Below are 17303 nucleotides of genomic sequence, written 5' to 3' on the forward strand. Positions count from 1 at the left end.
GCTCTGTCGACTCCGTGCGTGTCTCGCGTGTTCAGAATTGAATTGTCCGGTGTTGTGTTGAAAGTGCTGTCGTGCTAGCAAACGATACGCGAGCTATGTGAGATTGTACGTAACAGAGGTCGTATTGCCATTTTCGTGCAGTGTTGATTTTCGTTCCGAGCAAAGTTTTTGTGTGCGCGTATTCGCTCGAGGAGGATACGCAATCCGTTCGGTAGAATGTCGGTCGTGCCGATAAGGGTCTCTAGTGTGCAGTGGTGTGCAGGTCTTCAGTTCAGCGCCATCTGGAGCTACAATGGGTCATCAGCTGTGCGTGTTTGCCGCCAATCTTGCTGATCTCGATCGCGTCGAAAGCGCACGAGGAAGCTGTCCGTTTCACGAAAGCTCATTAGTTTTTCTTGATCGATTTGAGTAATTACGTTAGAGTAACACGCTGACACGTGCTTTCAAAATGACATGTACGTATATTCATATTTCACACATGCACAAGATCTGATGAGCTGCAATTCCAATTTGTTTTGCTTGTGTTATCGCAAATTTTAATTTTTTTAATAAATTCAATATTTATATAAATTTTTTTTGATAAAAAAAAAGGGGAAGGTAAAAGACGCGCGAGGAATCTTACAGATTAGAATATGTGACAAATCTTGTGAATTGTGCATGTTGCACAGGGTTAAGAATTTCCTTTGTTCTGTTTACATTTCATGTTAATTTTTGTTTTAGCAATAAGAAATTGGACGCCGGAGTATTACGTCTCGAATCAGTCGGAATGTCAGCAGATTTTAGAAGATCCGAAGGTTCTGGCAGAAATACCTTTGTTGAATATCGTCCAATCTCATGATATCAAGGATAAAGAGTTGGTCAGATTCCGAGGGATGATTCAGGATATGTACAATCCTGAATATTATTTAAAGGAGTATGAGGTGAAGAATATAGACACTGGGAACAGTGACGTTAGATGTGGAATGTACATGGATGTGGCTAGATGCCTGGTAAATTATTTTCTTTTTCTCAGTTTGATATTCCTTCTGTATAAATCTTGATGCCAGTGTTAGACGCACAGATTCTTATGCATTGGAAATTGAGAATTGAAGATTAAAATTCTATCAATTAGATCATTTTTATTTATTTTTGTTGGTTAATTGATTGAAATTTTAATCTCCAATTCATAATTTTCAACCTCCAATGCAATTTTGTCTGATATGGGGATTTAGAACTATTTTATGTGACTCTGTAAAGATATTGAATTATCCTCGTTCCTATATGAACGATGGATATAAAACAGAGTCTAGATTAAAACAGATGTGCAGTTCAGGTGTGGGATGTTTTAAGAACAGCTTATCTCATGTATAATATTGCACACATTATCATATAAAGTCTGTCAAGTGTTTTTAATACTGGAAGTAGTTACCTGGAATGATTTTTACTTCAGCAGCAAGAAAATGAAGCTTACAGAATAGATTTGTACATATAATATAATCTTAAATACTAAGAACTATAGGACATTATATGTAGTTAATAATACTGTTTAATTAATAATCTAAAAAACACTACGTGATTATTTAAAAAACTAGGTAACTATTTCTGAATTCAACTTTGTATTCATGATATTAGAAGTTGCTTTTGTTAATTCTTATTTCGTTTAAGCTCTTAAAGCAATTTTTAGTATTATGGACACAAGGCTTATGTCCTGATAAATTTATTAACTTTTTATTTTGGATACAGTCGCACGAAGAGATATCATTATATTCCAACAAAAATAAAAATTCAGAAAGGCAGACTTATATTGTGATTTCTATACCTGGTCTAAATGATTGGGCGAAGGAGAAGAGTACGATTACACAGCCCGATACAACAACACATAATAATAGTATTAGTAAAAGAAGTCTAGATGATAACGATTTAGAGGAAATGGATTGCTCGGAACCTGTTATAAAAAAAGAAAAAGTCTCGGACAATAATGATGTAAATATGAGTGACGCTCATTGCAGTACAAAAGTTCAAACTATGTTATCAGAAGATCACATATTGAATTTCCCGATCCCAATTGATGGAGGAAAGTCTTGCATCGTAAAGGTAAAAATTATATAAAATATACAGAATATTAAAAAATATTTTTACATCAAAATGTTTTTGATATACATTTTTCTTTATTATATTTTTTGTATCTATTTTCCAGGTTTACGACGGAATGATCTTAAAACTGAACCAGGTGATTGATGTAATAGGATTTATATCATTGGATCCAACATTAGGCACAATTCATAGTTCAGATAACGATGAAATGGATGAAGCCGAAGTACATACTCATAATCCACCGGCTTCCCTGGTACCTCGATTACATGCAATAAAAATAAATGAGCTCTCGAAACCTACAATTACAAATAATCCAGAAATTATATCCAAAGCGCAGCTCATCAGAAGTGACTTGCATATAATATTAACCCAATTGTTGTTTGGAGATACTTTAGCTGCGGATTATTTAATATGCCACTTACTTTCTACGATGTATGTATTTTGATACTTTTATAGAAATATGTATTTTTGTATGCGTTATTTTATATATTCTGCAATATTTTTTTTAGATATATGAGGAGAGATTACTTTTGTCTTGGTGCATTTCCGCTGAACGTAACGAATTTTCCAGCAAGCAAACTCAGAATCTTTCCAAAGGAGTTTTACAACTTTTTAACGTTATTTGTAAAGAAAAGCCATTTTTTGGAAATTACTTTGGAAAATTTGAACGAACTAGCTTTAGTTCCAAAGTAAGTTTATCTCATTGAAACACTTTTGCATCAGTGTAGATCAAACTTGGTTTATTTTACTTTTTATTGTCTAATTATTTGAATTGAAAAAAATAAATAAAAAGTGAATTAAATCAAATTTAAAGTTAATCTACATTAATACTGAATGTATATTAATGAACAAATCTGCACTGTTTTTAGGAAAGATTATGAATGCAACAGACTGACGAGTGGTGTTCTCCAACTGAGCAATAATACACACCTTGTGATAGACGAGACAGGTTTAACCACTGGTGCACTTACTGCGATTGGCAAGGAGAATTATAAAGCTTTGTCTGATTTACTTATGTTTCAAAAACTGCCGTACGACTTTAAATATTATACGATGGAATACGAAACGGATATTCCGATTTTAATATTTTCTGATGTAAAATCATTTATTCCTGTAAGTATTTATTTGCAACATATAAAACAAGTATAACACATAAGGATATACTTTTTCTACAAATATTTATCAGCAAAATTGCTTATTTACAGTGTCCCATGGAGATTATTTTAAATGTTGATACAGACTCGGAAAATTTATACACTCAAGTAGTTGAAGCCGCACATCAGTATTTGAAAGACGAAAATCGATTAGCGAATATTCGTCAGTACATAGAAGCCTTGAGGCACGCAGAATTTGTTTTTAACGAAGAAGTTACAAAAGTATGTCATTTTTGGTTTGTAATTTTTGTCGCTAATATTTCTTTGTTTACTTAGTTTCTTTTAGTGGCCTTATTTTTTTATATAATACTAAATTTCATATCACCTCTTTTTATACATTTAGATTATCCAAGATGATTTTGTGAAGATGCGGAGTGCAGACAAGAATATAGATGCGGATAATTTACACGCATTGATGGTTTTCGCTAGACTGATGTCCTTGTCTTGCGGACAAACAACACTAGATACAGAATGCTGGAAGAAAACTGTGCAATTGGAAATGGAAAGAATGAGCAGGCTGCCACAGCGCGGAAGGTAATTCGTTGGGGGCCAGAAAAAAAATCGATTAATATCGATTATACATCAAGTCATATTATCATATTTCTCTAATACAGATATTTATTTTCTACGTATCTTTGTAATTATCTCATTAATGTAAAAATTATATATTATTTTATATGTATATATACATTTTTATATTGTTAATTACTCTATGAAACAGGACGGAAGTTTAATTCAACTTGTATTTACATACAGGCAAAGATCACATGGTTCTTCAGTAAATAAAGTTTTACTAATAAGTATTATGCGCGCTTTGTTGTTTATCACGTACATACATCAGCTATAATCCATTTCGTAAGTTCTAAAGTTCAAACATGTCCTTTATTTTATTCGAAATGGAACTAGCGTATATATATATATATATTAATCGTCTCTGCATTTCTTTGAAAATATTTCCTGGTAGAAATATTTCCAAAAATGTTTATTCTTTCCATGTGTTAGATCGTGAGAAGGTCGTATACGTATGTGTACTTAGTGCATGTATGTGCAGAAATCTATTGAACATTGGAAGCTCAAAGCATTTGAAATAACTAATGTTTTTGTAAATTTATTTCTCTACATAGAAGAATATTAAGATATTAATTTATGTAGCTGTTTTTAAAGTAACAATCTAGCTTGTTTCTCGATTGTCATACATATTTTTGAAGACTAGTTACGGAGAGTTTCTTAGTTTAAAAATCTGTTTTACATATTCAACACATTTTAATACATCATCAAAAAATTAAGAAACTTGTTATTTCACGGAGGAATACATTCACCACGTTTTAATAATTATGTTATCTGTTTCTAAACTCAGTCTATATTGAAAATTATTTATGTCCGAAAATGAGAAAAAACATAGTAAAATCTACTTTTATTACCTAAAATACTCTCTAGAATACAAAAAATATATAATCTTTAAACTAATATATTCTTGATTCGGACGCAAATAATTTTGCAACTAAATTGTTTCCTAACATAATACGTATATATTTACTATTATTCTTTTCGATACTATCAAAGAAAAGGTATAAAATATCTGTTAATCGAAACTCGAATGTCTAGAACTTCAAGTATAGCAAAATCTGGCAGAATTTTGGAAGTTATATATGCATGTTTGGAATATCTTGTATTATATTCAATACTAAACTTGCTCCTCTCCAACATACGTCTGAATGTATTCTTATCTCATTTTATATGCTGCAGTTAGAAACCATATTCCCGTGTTGTCACTTTATGCACGTGTGTGTCCCGTTTCGTCGAGATACGCATTATCAAGGACTCTCTCAACAGCGTTCATCTCATTTTCTCTGCTGTGTCTTTCTTCACGTTCTCTTTGGACACGTTCTAATCCCTTCCTGGCGGCCTGAGCATACCTCTTGGAAAGCGCGACTTCTCCTCTTGCACCTGGAATGTGGCCTGTGTATCCGACGATCGGCGGTCTTTCTGGGGAGACATGATAATCTGCAACGATAATAATAATGTACAGTTCTTAAAACTTGATGCTTTGTTTCGAACCTCACAGAATTTAAATTTCTTAAATTGATTGTAAAAACCAGGACATTTTTGCTGCAAAAATTAAATTAAAAAATTATATATGTATATGTAAACTAAATTTTTGATGAATTTTTATTAATCTTTATCATATATATCTTTCTCTTTTAATCGGTATTTTTTATTTTAGCATTTTGAAATAAAAACGACTAATTAATCGAGCTTGAGATAATGTAGCATGTAGTTGCACTGCTGAATTAAAATGGAAATGATTAATGAGCAATATGATGATATGCGAGTACCATAGGTCCTTCTGTCTTTGTCATGACCGTGATCGATCTCAATGTCCACATTGTCTGCTCTCGCACGGGATAGAAGATTTCTCGGATCCGTCCGCTCGGCATGAGCTCTCATCGCGTCGCGTTGCGCTCTCAGCTTCATTTGCGCCTCGTGCCACTCTTTGGCGCCGGCTTCCACGGCTCTCACGAAGGATAGGCCAAACCTGCTGCTGAATCCAGGAATGTATCCTAAATCAAGAGGTCAAATATAAATCTCTTCGTAAATGAATGCAACATATAGTATATAAGCCAAATTTACATATAATTTATCTACATATACATATATGACTTTTGTATTAAAATATCAAGATTATAGATATTTATAAATCTTATGAATATTTGTCGAGTTATCTCACACAAATTGTGACGTAAGCACACTTTCAATTAAAATGTGAATGTGTGTTAAGTAAATTTTTATACAGTTTTTGTCAGGTCAATTTCATAATATTACCGAAGTATTATTAAACAATTGCAACTTTATAAAGCGTGGAAACAAAACTAATACAAAAATAAAAATTATTTGAACATAATTTACAATTTTAATAAATTAATCGATTTTATATAATTTAATCGATTACAACTTTTTATCGATAACAAGCATTTCGTGCAAAATATATGTTTCTTTGCAACAGTTATTTCAATAAACCGCACTTCAATTTTTTCAAAACAAATAAAATAAAATAAGATTTAAAAAGGAATAGATTATTTATAAAAAAAATATGCAGGATTTGTTGAATATTTTTTGATTGTATGTATGTATGTACGTACACTTTAAATAATCCGCCTCGATTATCGTTCACCGATTCGCGACGTATCAGCGACACGGAGTGAAGTTATTGCCGATAGCTTCGAGATTTTCGGTTAGTCGTGAGACGCCACGGAGAATGGTTGTGGACGGATCGACTGCGAGATTCAGCGGCGGCGATACGTTCAATCGGCAAGTGCAACCGCAATTAATCCGATCTTCGTCGATCGCGCGACAATGAGCTCGTCGTGGGTCACGCCGTCAACTTCCCGAGATGCGCGTATTTCGTGAGATTCCTTCGATCGAAACGATCGACCGTGGCGAGTGGCCGTGGGCGATGCCATGTCCACCCTTCCGCGTATGACGCGGGTCGTGGGTATTCATCTCGATTCCAACTCGTGTATTTACATGCATTCATTCCGGCACAGCGTGTCGCGATGGGGCAATAGAGGGGAGGCGGTTTAATCGCGACGTTTAATCCCGAGGCGCGATTATGTGCCCTTTGTGCCAACAGGTGTGTGACGTCATCGCGGCGAGCGACGTGAATTTGGGCGCGCGAGCGGATCGCGGCGTAACGTAATGAAGTGAGCGTGCGGTTAAAGCGCGGGAAATGACCGCGCGCGATTTTCGGGAGTGCCGCGCGCAGAGACATCGGGTGATCGCGATATCTAGCGGCAACGGCAAGTGGTGCGTGCGTGAATTTAACCTGTCGCAGAGAGATAGCGTTGCGAGGGAGTGTTGATGGTGTTGATGTACTGTTAATAGTGCCATGTGGATGAAGCAACAAGGGATCAGGAAACAAGAGGAGGAGGAGGAGGCCCAGGAAGGGGTATCAGGCGACGGCGGAACAACCGTGGGTAAGCGTAATTTTTTAACTTAAAGGCCTGGTCTACAATAGCTGGAGTAAGCACGGAGTAAGAAGTACGACTAGGCGTAAAAGAGTTAATCCAGTGTAAGAAAGCTGGCGTAAGAGCGTAAGTGAAATAAATTATTTTCATTTCGTCTTACTCCTACTCCTGCTTTTCTTAACGCTCGGTCAATCACAGCGCAGAAGGAAATTATCTTACTCTTACTTCTTACTCCATGCTTACTCCAATTATTGTAGACCAGGCTAAAAAGGTTTGTTTTCTAACCAAAAAGTTTGTTTTTGCTTTGAAAAAAACATTTATTAGAATTTCATTTATCAAATTTTATGGGAGTTATTAGAAAAGAGAAAGATACTTGCAATGGTCATAGAGCTTTTCTGCTAAATGTCTTTTTTGAAACGATTATTTCGTAAAACTTTATATGTATATTTTTTTTTACAGATTACACAAAACAAATGGTTTTGCATCAATATTTTAATGTCCGCTGCTGTGCATCGTACCGGTGAGTGTTGGATTACTTTTAATTCCGTCTGTTGAAACAATGAATTGACGAGGAAAGGTATAATACAAGGTATAATACATATGTATATGCATGTACCTACATATATATGTTTTCAGGATTGTATCGTTAAACGTTAGTCTTGCCATGCGCGCGGTACAAACTGCTAATTGCAAACGATTTGGGTCGATTAGATCTCACTAATCGCGTGCATTGAAGGTCGTCGAAGCAATTTCATTCCACGTCGGTATTTGGAGGCGATAAAGTGAGATCTTAATCGCCGATTTCTATTTTGGATTGTTATTGGATTGACATTGGATTCTTTTGTACCAGGGAGGTAATACTTGATGAAAGACTGCAAATGTCTCGAGTTTTTAAACTTTATAATTAATCTTGACATTTACTTTGCGATTAAATATATATAGCAATTAAAATTTTAATCTAAATTACTGTTAACAAAAAAATATTCTTTATTTGTACTAAGCTTAATTTTAAAACTTCTCATTAATATTAAATAGTTTTGTAACTATATTTACATTTCGAAAAAAAATTTTTTTTTAATTTACTTGCGATTGAAAGAAGGAATATTCCATAGTCTTACCGGTATACCCTAGAATGTACGGACATGCTTTGTACGCTGCAGCTTCGTTATTCCAATCTCTTCTGATCTCTTTATCCTGAAGAGTGGGTAACTCCGCTTCTCTACCGGAATTTGGCCTGTATGGTCCAGTCTTGAGAATCTTCTTTTCTAACAGTTCCTGCAACATTAAATAATACATAAATTAACAACATTAAGTAATGCAATATTTAATTTTTAAATGCGATGATTTTATTCATAACACACTTTATTTTAATATTATAAAATCTCTCTTTACTCAAGTTTCTCTACAAATGTATCTTTCACATTTTTACAATTCAATTAATTTCTTATAATCTTTTTGATATATATCGCCTTTAAAGACGCTCTTACCCTCATTATTTCTTCTGTGTTTGCTCCGAATCTCTTCCCGACGCGAAATTTGAGAGTGGGACAGTGACCCGTGTACCTAAAAAAAAATACACACATATCTTTTAATAAAGTTATAGCATGGAATGAATTTTGAAAATACTAACATTGTATTCTCCTATAAGTTTAATAACTAAAAGGAGCTTAAAGAGATTGAATTTTTCTTATGATAAGCGAACGTATTAATATTACAATACATTGTTTCACGGTAACGGTAGAGCGTGACCACGTCAACTACGTAACATTTGATGCAAGATTTTTCGATCAATTTGCAGTCTACTTTTCCATGACGAAAATATCCTAAAGAAATAATACCATCGGACGACACAGTGTGTGGCGTGCAAAATTATGACCTTATTACACGAACATGTTATAGGCGTTATTCTGTTCATTGAAGCGTATCTAATTCCTTAGCTATTATCTTGCGCGACATATGAACGCACGGGGAAGCTTCTTTGTTAGAATTTATAGTCGTAGTTACATCGCTACTTATTGCGACAGTGCATATAGGATACGATAAAGTATGCATATTCTGGCGAGGGGAAAGGGGGGAAAGATGTAGACTGGCACGCGAGGTGTATCTGTCTATCTGTAACTTCTGTACATGTACAACCGTGAATAATTAAAATACCGCACTTCAAAGGAAATCGAGACCGATCGATAAGTCTATCTATTTGTAACTATAATATTATAAAGGACGGGTGGGATAAAGTGTACAAGTAACGAGAACATCGTTACAAGATTATTTTCATATATTTATTTATTTCAATGAGTGAAACTTCTCGGAGATATTTTCACGATCCCCACGGGGGGGGGGGGAGAGTTTTTTCGGTCGACTTTCGAGCGAGCGCGCATTGGTTTTAAATGCCCATCTGAGAGAATCGGCGCGATCATCATGGCCGATCCCTAAATAAAGTAATCGCAGAACCGTGAAAAGCGGACTACCGGTGTGACCTAGTAAATCGAGCCTTCACTCTGCGGCGCGGTCACGGTGGGATAACCAGCCGAAGTCACTCCTACGCGGTTGTCACGAGAGTTGTACCCGGCTACGCCATTAAGATCTGCATAAATCGTAAATCTAGGTCGTTGAACCATTTCACCGTCTCCGTATCGCAAGATCACTGTCAAGTGAGGTCATTCAATATAGATCACGCTTGCGACGTTGTCAGGATTTTCTTTGAATTCGAAGATACAAATAAATACGTTAGGGAGAACATCGCCAATAAGAGCCAGCAGTAGATATTCGTGTGCGAGAAACTTTATTCTAGGTGATTTTAATAGCAACGTAACTGAACGCAATTGAAAATACGTACGTAAACGTTTCGACTTATATTTCGAGTCCTCTCCAATGCAAAGTATTATATAAAAAACGCAGGACTGTGTAGACTGTCTGTAGTCGCAAGTTACATCACATTCTAAAGGTGTAAAAACGGATGTCAAAAATGTAAAGGCTCTAACTCATAGTCAGGAAACAACTTTAAAATAAAAAGATGGAAAGAGAAGAAAAACTGTCCATTATAATTAGATGTGAAGATATGACTTTGTTAATGTCAAACAACGCGCAACGGAATGATGTTCGACACTAACATTTTTTTTCATTACATCACCAATAGAGTGTTGCCTTAAGAAAAAGCTCTTCTTCTCTTATTATTTGAACACTATTATTATATTATTAATATTCTAAAGAAAAAGTGGTTCAAGATTCTAAATTAAAATTATTTAGTATTTATTATTTTTCTTAATCAATGCTATTATACTGAGTGGAAATTCACGCAAAATTTTTTTCATACTTTACTTTATGCCAGAATAACTGAACGGTAGCATTTCAAGTTTAAAATCGAGATCAATGTTTTTTTACATGCTTTCTATTTAAAACGCAAGTGAAAACTTGCACTCAATCTTTCCACTAAAAGAGAAAAACTCTCGATAACCCATTTATTCCCTATCAGCCATTTCTTGCTATTAATTTTTCGTCGCGATGAGAAAGGTAGCAGAATCTCTGATACGGAAAGAGTTAACCGGGAGCTTCTATTTATTCTCTCCCCAGACAGAGTTCTTTTCTCTGGGGTAATAATTCGCGTCCGTTTCGATCCGCGTCTTTTCTCACTCGGATCGATATGCCGGAGGGTAAATCACGATAAATAGTGCGAGGTGATTCGCCATACGGAAGGGTAGTTTTGCGCGTGATATACCTTCGTGGTTGGGGACGTGGGGGTGTAAATTGGCACGGTACCAACCGCGGTACCAGCGCTTTCGTTCCCCCGCGCGACCTCGAGGCCAATATTTCAGGGAATGCACGCTTCCGGAGGGTCATCCGGCGATCCAGTTCGAATGGCGATGTAATCTCGAAATCGAGACACGTGTGCCACTTTGATTTTTCCGTCCGATGTCTGTGCGATCGGTAAACATATTGCGAATGCATAATGCATCGGGTACAATGTATGTATGTACGTTATAAAGGAGACAGCTTTACCGTACTTGGGTTTTTTCATGCTGCCTTCGTTATTTTGCATGTATTAATGGATATTCAATCCTAATTATTCAATCCTATATTGAATATCAAAGGTTGCATATTTGCATAAAAGAGAATATCATTTTGAGTCTTTTGTGTTTAATCTATACATTTAATACATGCCATAAATATTTTTTGTAATAATTCTACTAAAATTTAACGAAAATTTTAACTAATTTAAGTTATAATGTCTTTATGCAAAATTTTAATTATTGAAATTTATTAATTAAAATTTTAGATTTTGTTTTTATTTATTGCAATAGAAATTTTAGAAATTTGTTATTATTGATTCTTATAAGTTTTATTCTTTGTTTTCCAATCTATAAATTAATTAATTAATACAATATAGATTATTTTTAGATTTATTTTTAGATTTAAGCTTTTAAGATACTATCATGTAACTTTCAAATTTAATGTCCGATCTTTTTTGAAATGACAGCCAATATCAATAGACTTAATCAGTGGTTTGAATACCGTTTCTGCGGTTTCTATTCAACTCAAGATCGAATCGCTTAAAATTAGATCGCTTAGAATCGTTGTTTGTGAAGAAAAAAAAATTTAGATCCGATCTCGTGCAGAACAGGCGTGATTTCGTTGAAAATCCTTCGATCAGATGCGGTTTCTTTGTGGAATCAATTTCACGCTTTCTGCTGTTTTAAGTTTATAAAGAAGTTTATAAGAAGTGTGCTTTATAAGTGTGTCATTTATTTAAGTTTATTTATTTATTTTATTTATTTTATTTTAATAAATTCACTTTTTATACTATAAATACGAACATCTTATATAGAATAAAAAATCACTAATTTTGAAAAAAATATTGAAAAAATGCGACAAATTTTAAAATGGTAATAAATTAAAAATGAGTTTCCATGTTTTTCAATTAGCAATATTTGTAGTAATATTGATTTGTTCGATTGATCAATTATCGTGAATATATTTGCGTTGCCATTAATAAATACCGTGTTTATTTTTTCATGTAAATTGGGAAAATGTGAAATCTGAATATAGAATTTTATTAGGTTCAATGCTCATACTTATCGTAATTATGCTGCTTGTATATTACTTATGTGTGTACACACATACACAATTAGCGTACGTGGGCATTAAATATTCTATCCATATATTTTACATCCGTGAGCTTGATTGGACGTATATAGTTATAATACCGTTACTATATGCGTGCCATGTAAAAATATAAGATCTAAACTTTCTTTGAAGAAGAAACGTAGACATAAATATCATTTTATAATACCAATTAACACCATTTATGATTGAACAGAGTTATTGCGATTACAAAGACACATAATTTTTTTGACTAAATTCGATTATTAAATAAAAAGTAGGTTAATAGATTTATATATTATTGTTAATTATGTTATTAATTGTGAGCCATAAGAATTGTTTTCTCTCCAGAAAGATATTTGTAGTGGCTTTTTTTGTTTTTAATAATAAATGAATAAGTTGTATATCAGACTAATTTTTTACACTGTGTAAGTGAGGTTATATACATTCATATAAAAAAAGCAATTTTTCATAATTAATATTATAATTAAAATTTATTACGCGCGCATGTCGTACATAATATACCTGCAGTTTGATTGAAAACGTGTTCTTTGACGCCGTGCATCTGCATATATTACACAACAGCCATGAGCTAACAAGACATTTAGTATCTACACTAACGAATAATGTAAATTCAATTTAGATTGTTGTAATCGTTAAGCTAATTCTAGTGATAAATAACATTTCTGTTATTTAAAACAGTGTTGCATTGTTAATTTTTCACTATATAATGGATATATTGAACGGCTCATTACTTTCTGAACTTGTTCTTGTTTTCACGTTGCATTAAAGTATTTCATTAACAACTCACGCGTACCTATCGATAATATTGTAATATTTTCAGTAGATATACACGGGTTAAACTCTTCCGTGAGACACAAAACACATATTAAAGAAAGGTTTTAATATTTAATTTAATAACAAACGCGGAATAAAAGGTCGATGAATAGAAGAAAATTGCGTTTGTAATTGCGAATTAATCACAGATTGAAAACAGTCAATTCATTACAGAAAAAAGTACTCACCCGGGTAAATGAGCGCCATAGCTCTGCCTGAAGAATTGCTTCCTCTGCTCCTCGCACATCGCGTCGAACACCATTTTTGCTGTTGATCTTTATCACGTGTAGTCGTAAATAAACGAGTCACGTGAATGCGACGACGCTCATCACGAGATTCTCGATCCGAGATTTCCTCTCCTCATACCTTTTTTTTTTGTCAATTGAATATGAATTTCTATCAGAGCATAGTACCTTTTTTATCTTCCGCGAGATCTTCTTATCTTATATATTCATCGTATTCGGCGAAAATCCCTTTCCTCATCCGTTCTTCATTCGCTCGATCGTTTGCAGCAGTTTGCGACGGTCGATCACCATCGAGGACGCGGCCCGTCGTCGATTATGTAGCGTTAACGATCCGAAATCTTCCACAGCAGTTGTCTTCGCGAGCGTAAGATCGTTACTCCATTCGAGCGGGAGATATCATCAGCCGTTCTGCCGAGCGTCGCGCGACCGCGCCGAGGATGATCGCCGACTGGAGGAAGCGATCCGGGTGCTTGCCGCTCGATCCGGCGGGCGGCCTCAGGAGGGATCGACCGACGATCCGACGACGGTGGCGGCAATCGCGCACGCGGCCAGCGCTTTAGTGAAACAGGACTGTATATAGCCGGCCCGAAGACAACATAGCAGTAGACACGGTCGCCGCGAGTCGTGCCCTACTAAAGGCGCCCCTCCATTTCCGCGCGCCGCCCTTTAAGGGGTTCGACACACCGTCATCGGGGTCGTGTCAGCGCATCCGTGTACCGCTCAATCGTGCGGAACGCCGCCGTCGCCTCGGCTCATCGCCAACACACGTGATTGTCAGATTCAACCCTTAAACGTGTTACCGGTCGTTAACCCTTCGCCACCTCGGGACGCAGTGATTTAAGATTTCGTGCGCATTTCGTGTCCAATTGTGTCTCTCGCTTTTCAGACATTATCTCCCCGTGTGGAAATTCTACCTAGGTTGTAATTTTCGGAAAAATCATACAAACATATTAAACAAAAATTCAACTCGGAAAAAGTTGAGAATTATTGTGTAAACAATGTTAATTAAAAATTAAAAAATTAAAAAATAATTAAATAAAAAATTGCTTTGTGTCAAAAGTTATGAATATTTGGGGCTAAAATTTTCAAGACTTTTAGAGAATAGTAACCGCTACTATTTAAGTCCTATTACAAGAATTTGCCACTACTTGTCTATTTGTTATTAACAATTTAAAAAAAGGTAAATTTTGGCAGTTTTTAATTTTTCTCTCCTTAAAAAATAAACCAATTGGAACGTTCGACGGCTCATTTAATAAATATTTTTAATACCTATAAGCTCATATTTTTTGTTTTTTGCTAACAGTAATAAATTTTTTTTATTGCCAAAAAATGAAAATTTTTACCTTCTTTCATTGTTTACACAATAATTCCCAACTTTTTTCGAATTGAATTTTTGTTTAATATGTTTGTATGATTCTTCCGAATAAGAATCTGCAATAAAAGTGTTTCTTACAATTTTTTCTCGAAACAGTGGTTTCTGAGTCTAATTTCCCTGTACTATATATGTTATAAAATCAATTTATTAAATATATAATATTTTTTCTTTGAATGTGTAATATTGTAATATTTGCTGTTTACATAAATATGTGAAAGTTATTTTAATCTTAAATGACCCATAATTAAGACCGGTACTTTATAGCAAGCAAGTTACATAAAACACTGAGACGTTAGCGGTCGTTTGACTTCTCGTTGCTTCCTTAATTAGTGTAGTGGTTTATCATATACTGTATTAATAGCGACCCTGTGCTCATTTTTTTTTCTGAAACACTCGATGTAGCGATTTACAGTGACTGCGTACATATTTCTTTTCGATAAAGAAATCGAACAGTTGGAGATTATAAATTAGTGTAATAAGCGATAACTTTTTTTTTATACATTGCAGATTATATACTTTTAATATTAAATGCAGTATGATAATTTATGTTACGAACAGTGATCGTTATCAAATTTATTTTACTCACTAGGGAAATGGGAACAGCGAAAGCTCACCACTCAGTCCTTTCGCGCAACTTTTTCATGGCTTCTTGTGTTTTTATTATTTATTCCTTCAATGTCTTGCCGGTAATCCGGAATCGCGAGCGTTCTTGAGTAGCTTATTAAAAAGTCGCAGACACTCGTTTCTCGTTTCTTCTGCGTTTCATTGGTAACTGGGGGACACTTAAGTAGCAAGCGGGACGGTCTCCAGAGTAACTCTAGCAGAAAATCGATATAGAGGGTTGAATGCATCATTCATTTTCCTCACGAAAGCCGTCTCGGCGAACATAAGTATCGCCAGGCAAGCTTGATTTTTATAATCCTCGCGATATGATCTGATAATACCGTGACGAACATTGTTCAGCAACGAAACTTCGAAGATTGGTGAATTATAATTTATAATACAGGCAAAGAAATTTCTCACTTATTAAGAATGTTTATATTAAAATAATATAATTATATTAATTAATATCTATTTAAAATAATATATTTTAAAAGAGCTGATAATTTTCTGTTATTGGCAAGTTTTTTTTTTCTATATTTTTAAATGCCCCGCAAATAGAACGTAAACTTTTAGATATGTTCTGTAATAAAAAGAAAGATAATTAACCCCAAGTAGGACGCAGAAGTCGTCATAATGTCACAAGAATATCATTTACCGCTCGATGACATCATGAAGTATCTTTTATGTACTTATAAGTGACAAATAAAGTAATGATATCCATATGATGTTATTATGACTCTGTGTTCTAGCTGGGGATGAATTAGAGAAAGCTTTTAGGGTGGATAAAAAGCTCGTACGGTAATTTCAAACGAGGAAAAATTATTATTATATTTTAGTAGTTTTGCAGCAAAAAGTATTTGTTTACAAAGATGTTTACAGAAACGTTTAAATTCTTTGTTACTATATATTTCATGTAACTTAAACTATGTTGATTGAAATTACAATAATATTATTCAGACAAATAAAGATAAAATATTTTTCGATTAGTTTTCAAACATTTATTACAAATTATAATGTGGATGTTTTTTTTATATTGACCTACATTTATCACATTTGATTCTACCGATGATCAGTAACATAAATTTTGTTATTTGACGTTGATAAGGTTGCGGTTGATGATACCTACCTGACCATTCTTTCAACGCCAAAGTTATCATTTGTTAATAATTACTTAGCCTGGTATTCATAGTCTGTTTTTACATTTAAAATAATCTGAAATACAATCTTGAAATGTGATGAACTAATTATATATTAGAGTCTTAAAACTGTACTCAGGACAATCTTGAAAGAGACCAGTTTTAAGATAGTTTTACCTCACATTTTTCTATTTTCATCTTTATCATCCGGCGTATGTATTTTAATAATGTATTCTAGTGTATATACATTTAATTTTTTATAAATGTTACATATTGCACAATAAATAGAATCGTGAAGTGATCCAGCAGGGTCCTTGCATTGCTTTCGTTTCGCTTCCACGATATCGATGTGACGCAGCATACGTATGACATAGGAACACATATATATTTTTTAACACGCAGGCTATTCAGAAATGTGTGAATAGCGCTACGGCCGTTATTTGCGCATGTTTTTCACGGTATGCATACGCTATGCAAACCATAGCTGCGATGCTCGAGGAAGGTGTAGGTAGAATATTGATTTCCGATTCCTGTTATACGTATACAGTCAGAACTACATTTCAACAAGTTTAGATGAATTCGAATCGCTTGTAAAGTCATTTCCGACGCGCAATGAAATAATACGAGCCCGATTGTTATATCAGACGTGATTACAATCGTTTCTCCGACTGCGAGATAGGCGCGCGTAAACCGCAAAATCTGCAAAATTTCTTTCACATCGAGAGATAAGCTGTCAATTATTTGCTGTCAAATTATTTGCCTATAAAAGATTTAGAAATAAACACGCGCGCGTATGTTTGTTATTGTATGTAAAACAA

General features: G+C 34.3%; 2 protein-coding genes and 1 long non-coding RNA gene across 11 annotated transcripts in view; 2 read left to right on the forward strand and 1 right to left on the reverse strand.

The window, feature by feature from the left end:
- Positions 1-305: 305 nt before the first annotated feature.
- Positions 306-4932, forward strand: LOC105830165 (mini-chromosome maintenance complex-binding protein). The gene is made up of 9 exons (XM_028189640.2): positions 306-455; positions 721-989; positions 1723-2073; positions 2177-2505; positions 2583-2762; positions 2943-3186; positions 3279-3449; positions 3571-3761; positions 3984-4932. The coding sequence occupies exons 1-9, from the start codon at positions 449-451 to the stop codon at positions 4072-4074; spliced, it is 1833 nt and encodes a 610-aa protein (XP_028045441.2). The 5' UTR covers positions 306-448; the 3' UTR covers positions 4075-4932.
- LOC105830166 (UPF0605 protein GA14893) lies at positions 3836-14284 on the reverse strand. Its single transcript, XM_012669338.3, has 5 exons — positions 13315-14284; positions 8680-8755; positions 8311-8467; positions 5564-5788; positions 3836-5231 (listed from the first exon to the last, which is right to left on the reverse strand). Exons 1-5 carry the CDS (start codon positions 13386-13388, stop codon positions 5002-5004), a joined length of 762 nt encoding a protein of 253 aa, XP_012524792.1. The 5' UTR covers positions 13389-14284; the 3' UTR covers positions 3836-5001.
- LOC105835074 overlaps positions 5795-17303 on the forward strand; it is a 143246-nt gene continuing 131737 nt past the window's right edge. For 5 of the 9 annotated variants that reach the window (XR_004964078.1, XR_004964082.1, XR_004964079.1 and 2 more), the window contains exons 1-2: positions 5795-7201; positions 7652-8046. This is a non-coding gene — a long non-coding RNA (uncharacterized LOC105835074). Of the gene's footprint in view, positions 7202-7651; positions 8305-17303 lie in introns of those variants that run through there. The other 4 variants (XR_004964076.1, XR_004964077.1, XR_004964083.1 and 1 more) reach the window with 4 other exon arrangements.

Source organism: Monomorium pharaonis, chromosome 7, assembly GCF_013373865.1.
Source record: "Monomorium pharaonis isolate MP-MQ-018 chromosome 7, ASM1337386v2, whole genome shotgun sequence".
Lineage (NCBI taxonomy): Eukaryota > Metazoa > Arthropoda > Insecta > Hymenoptera > Formicidae > Monomorium > Monomorium pharaonis.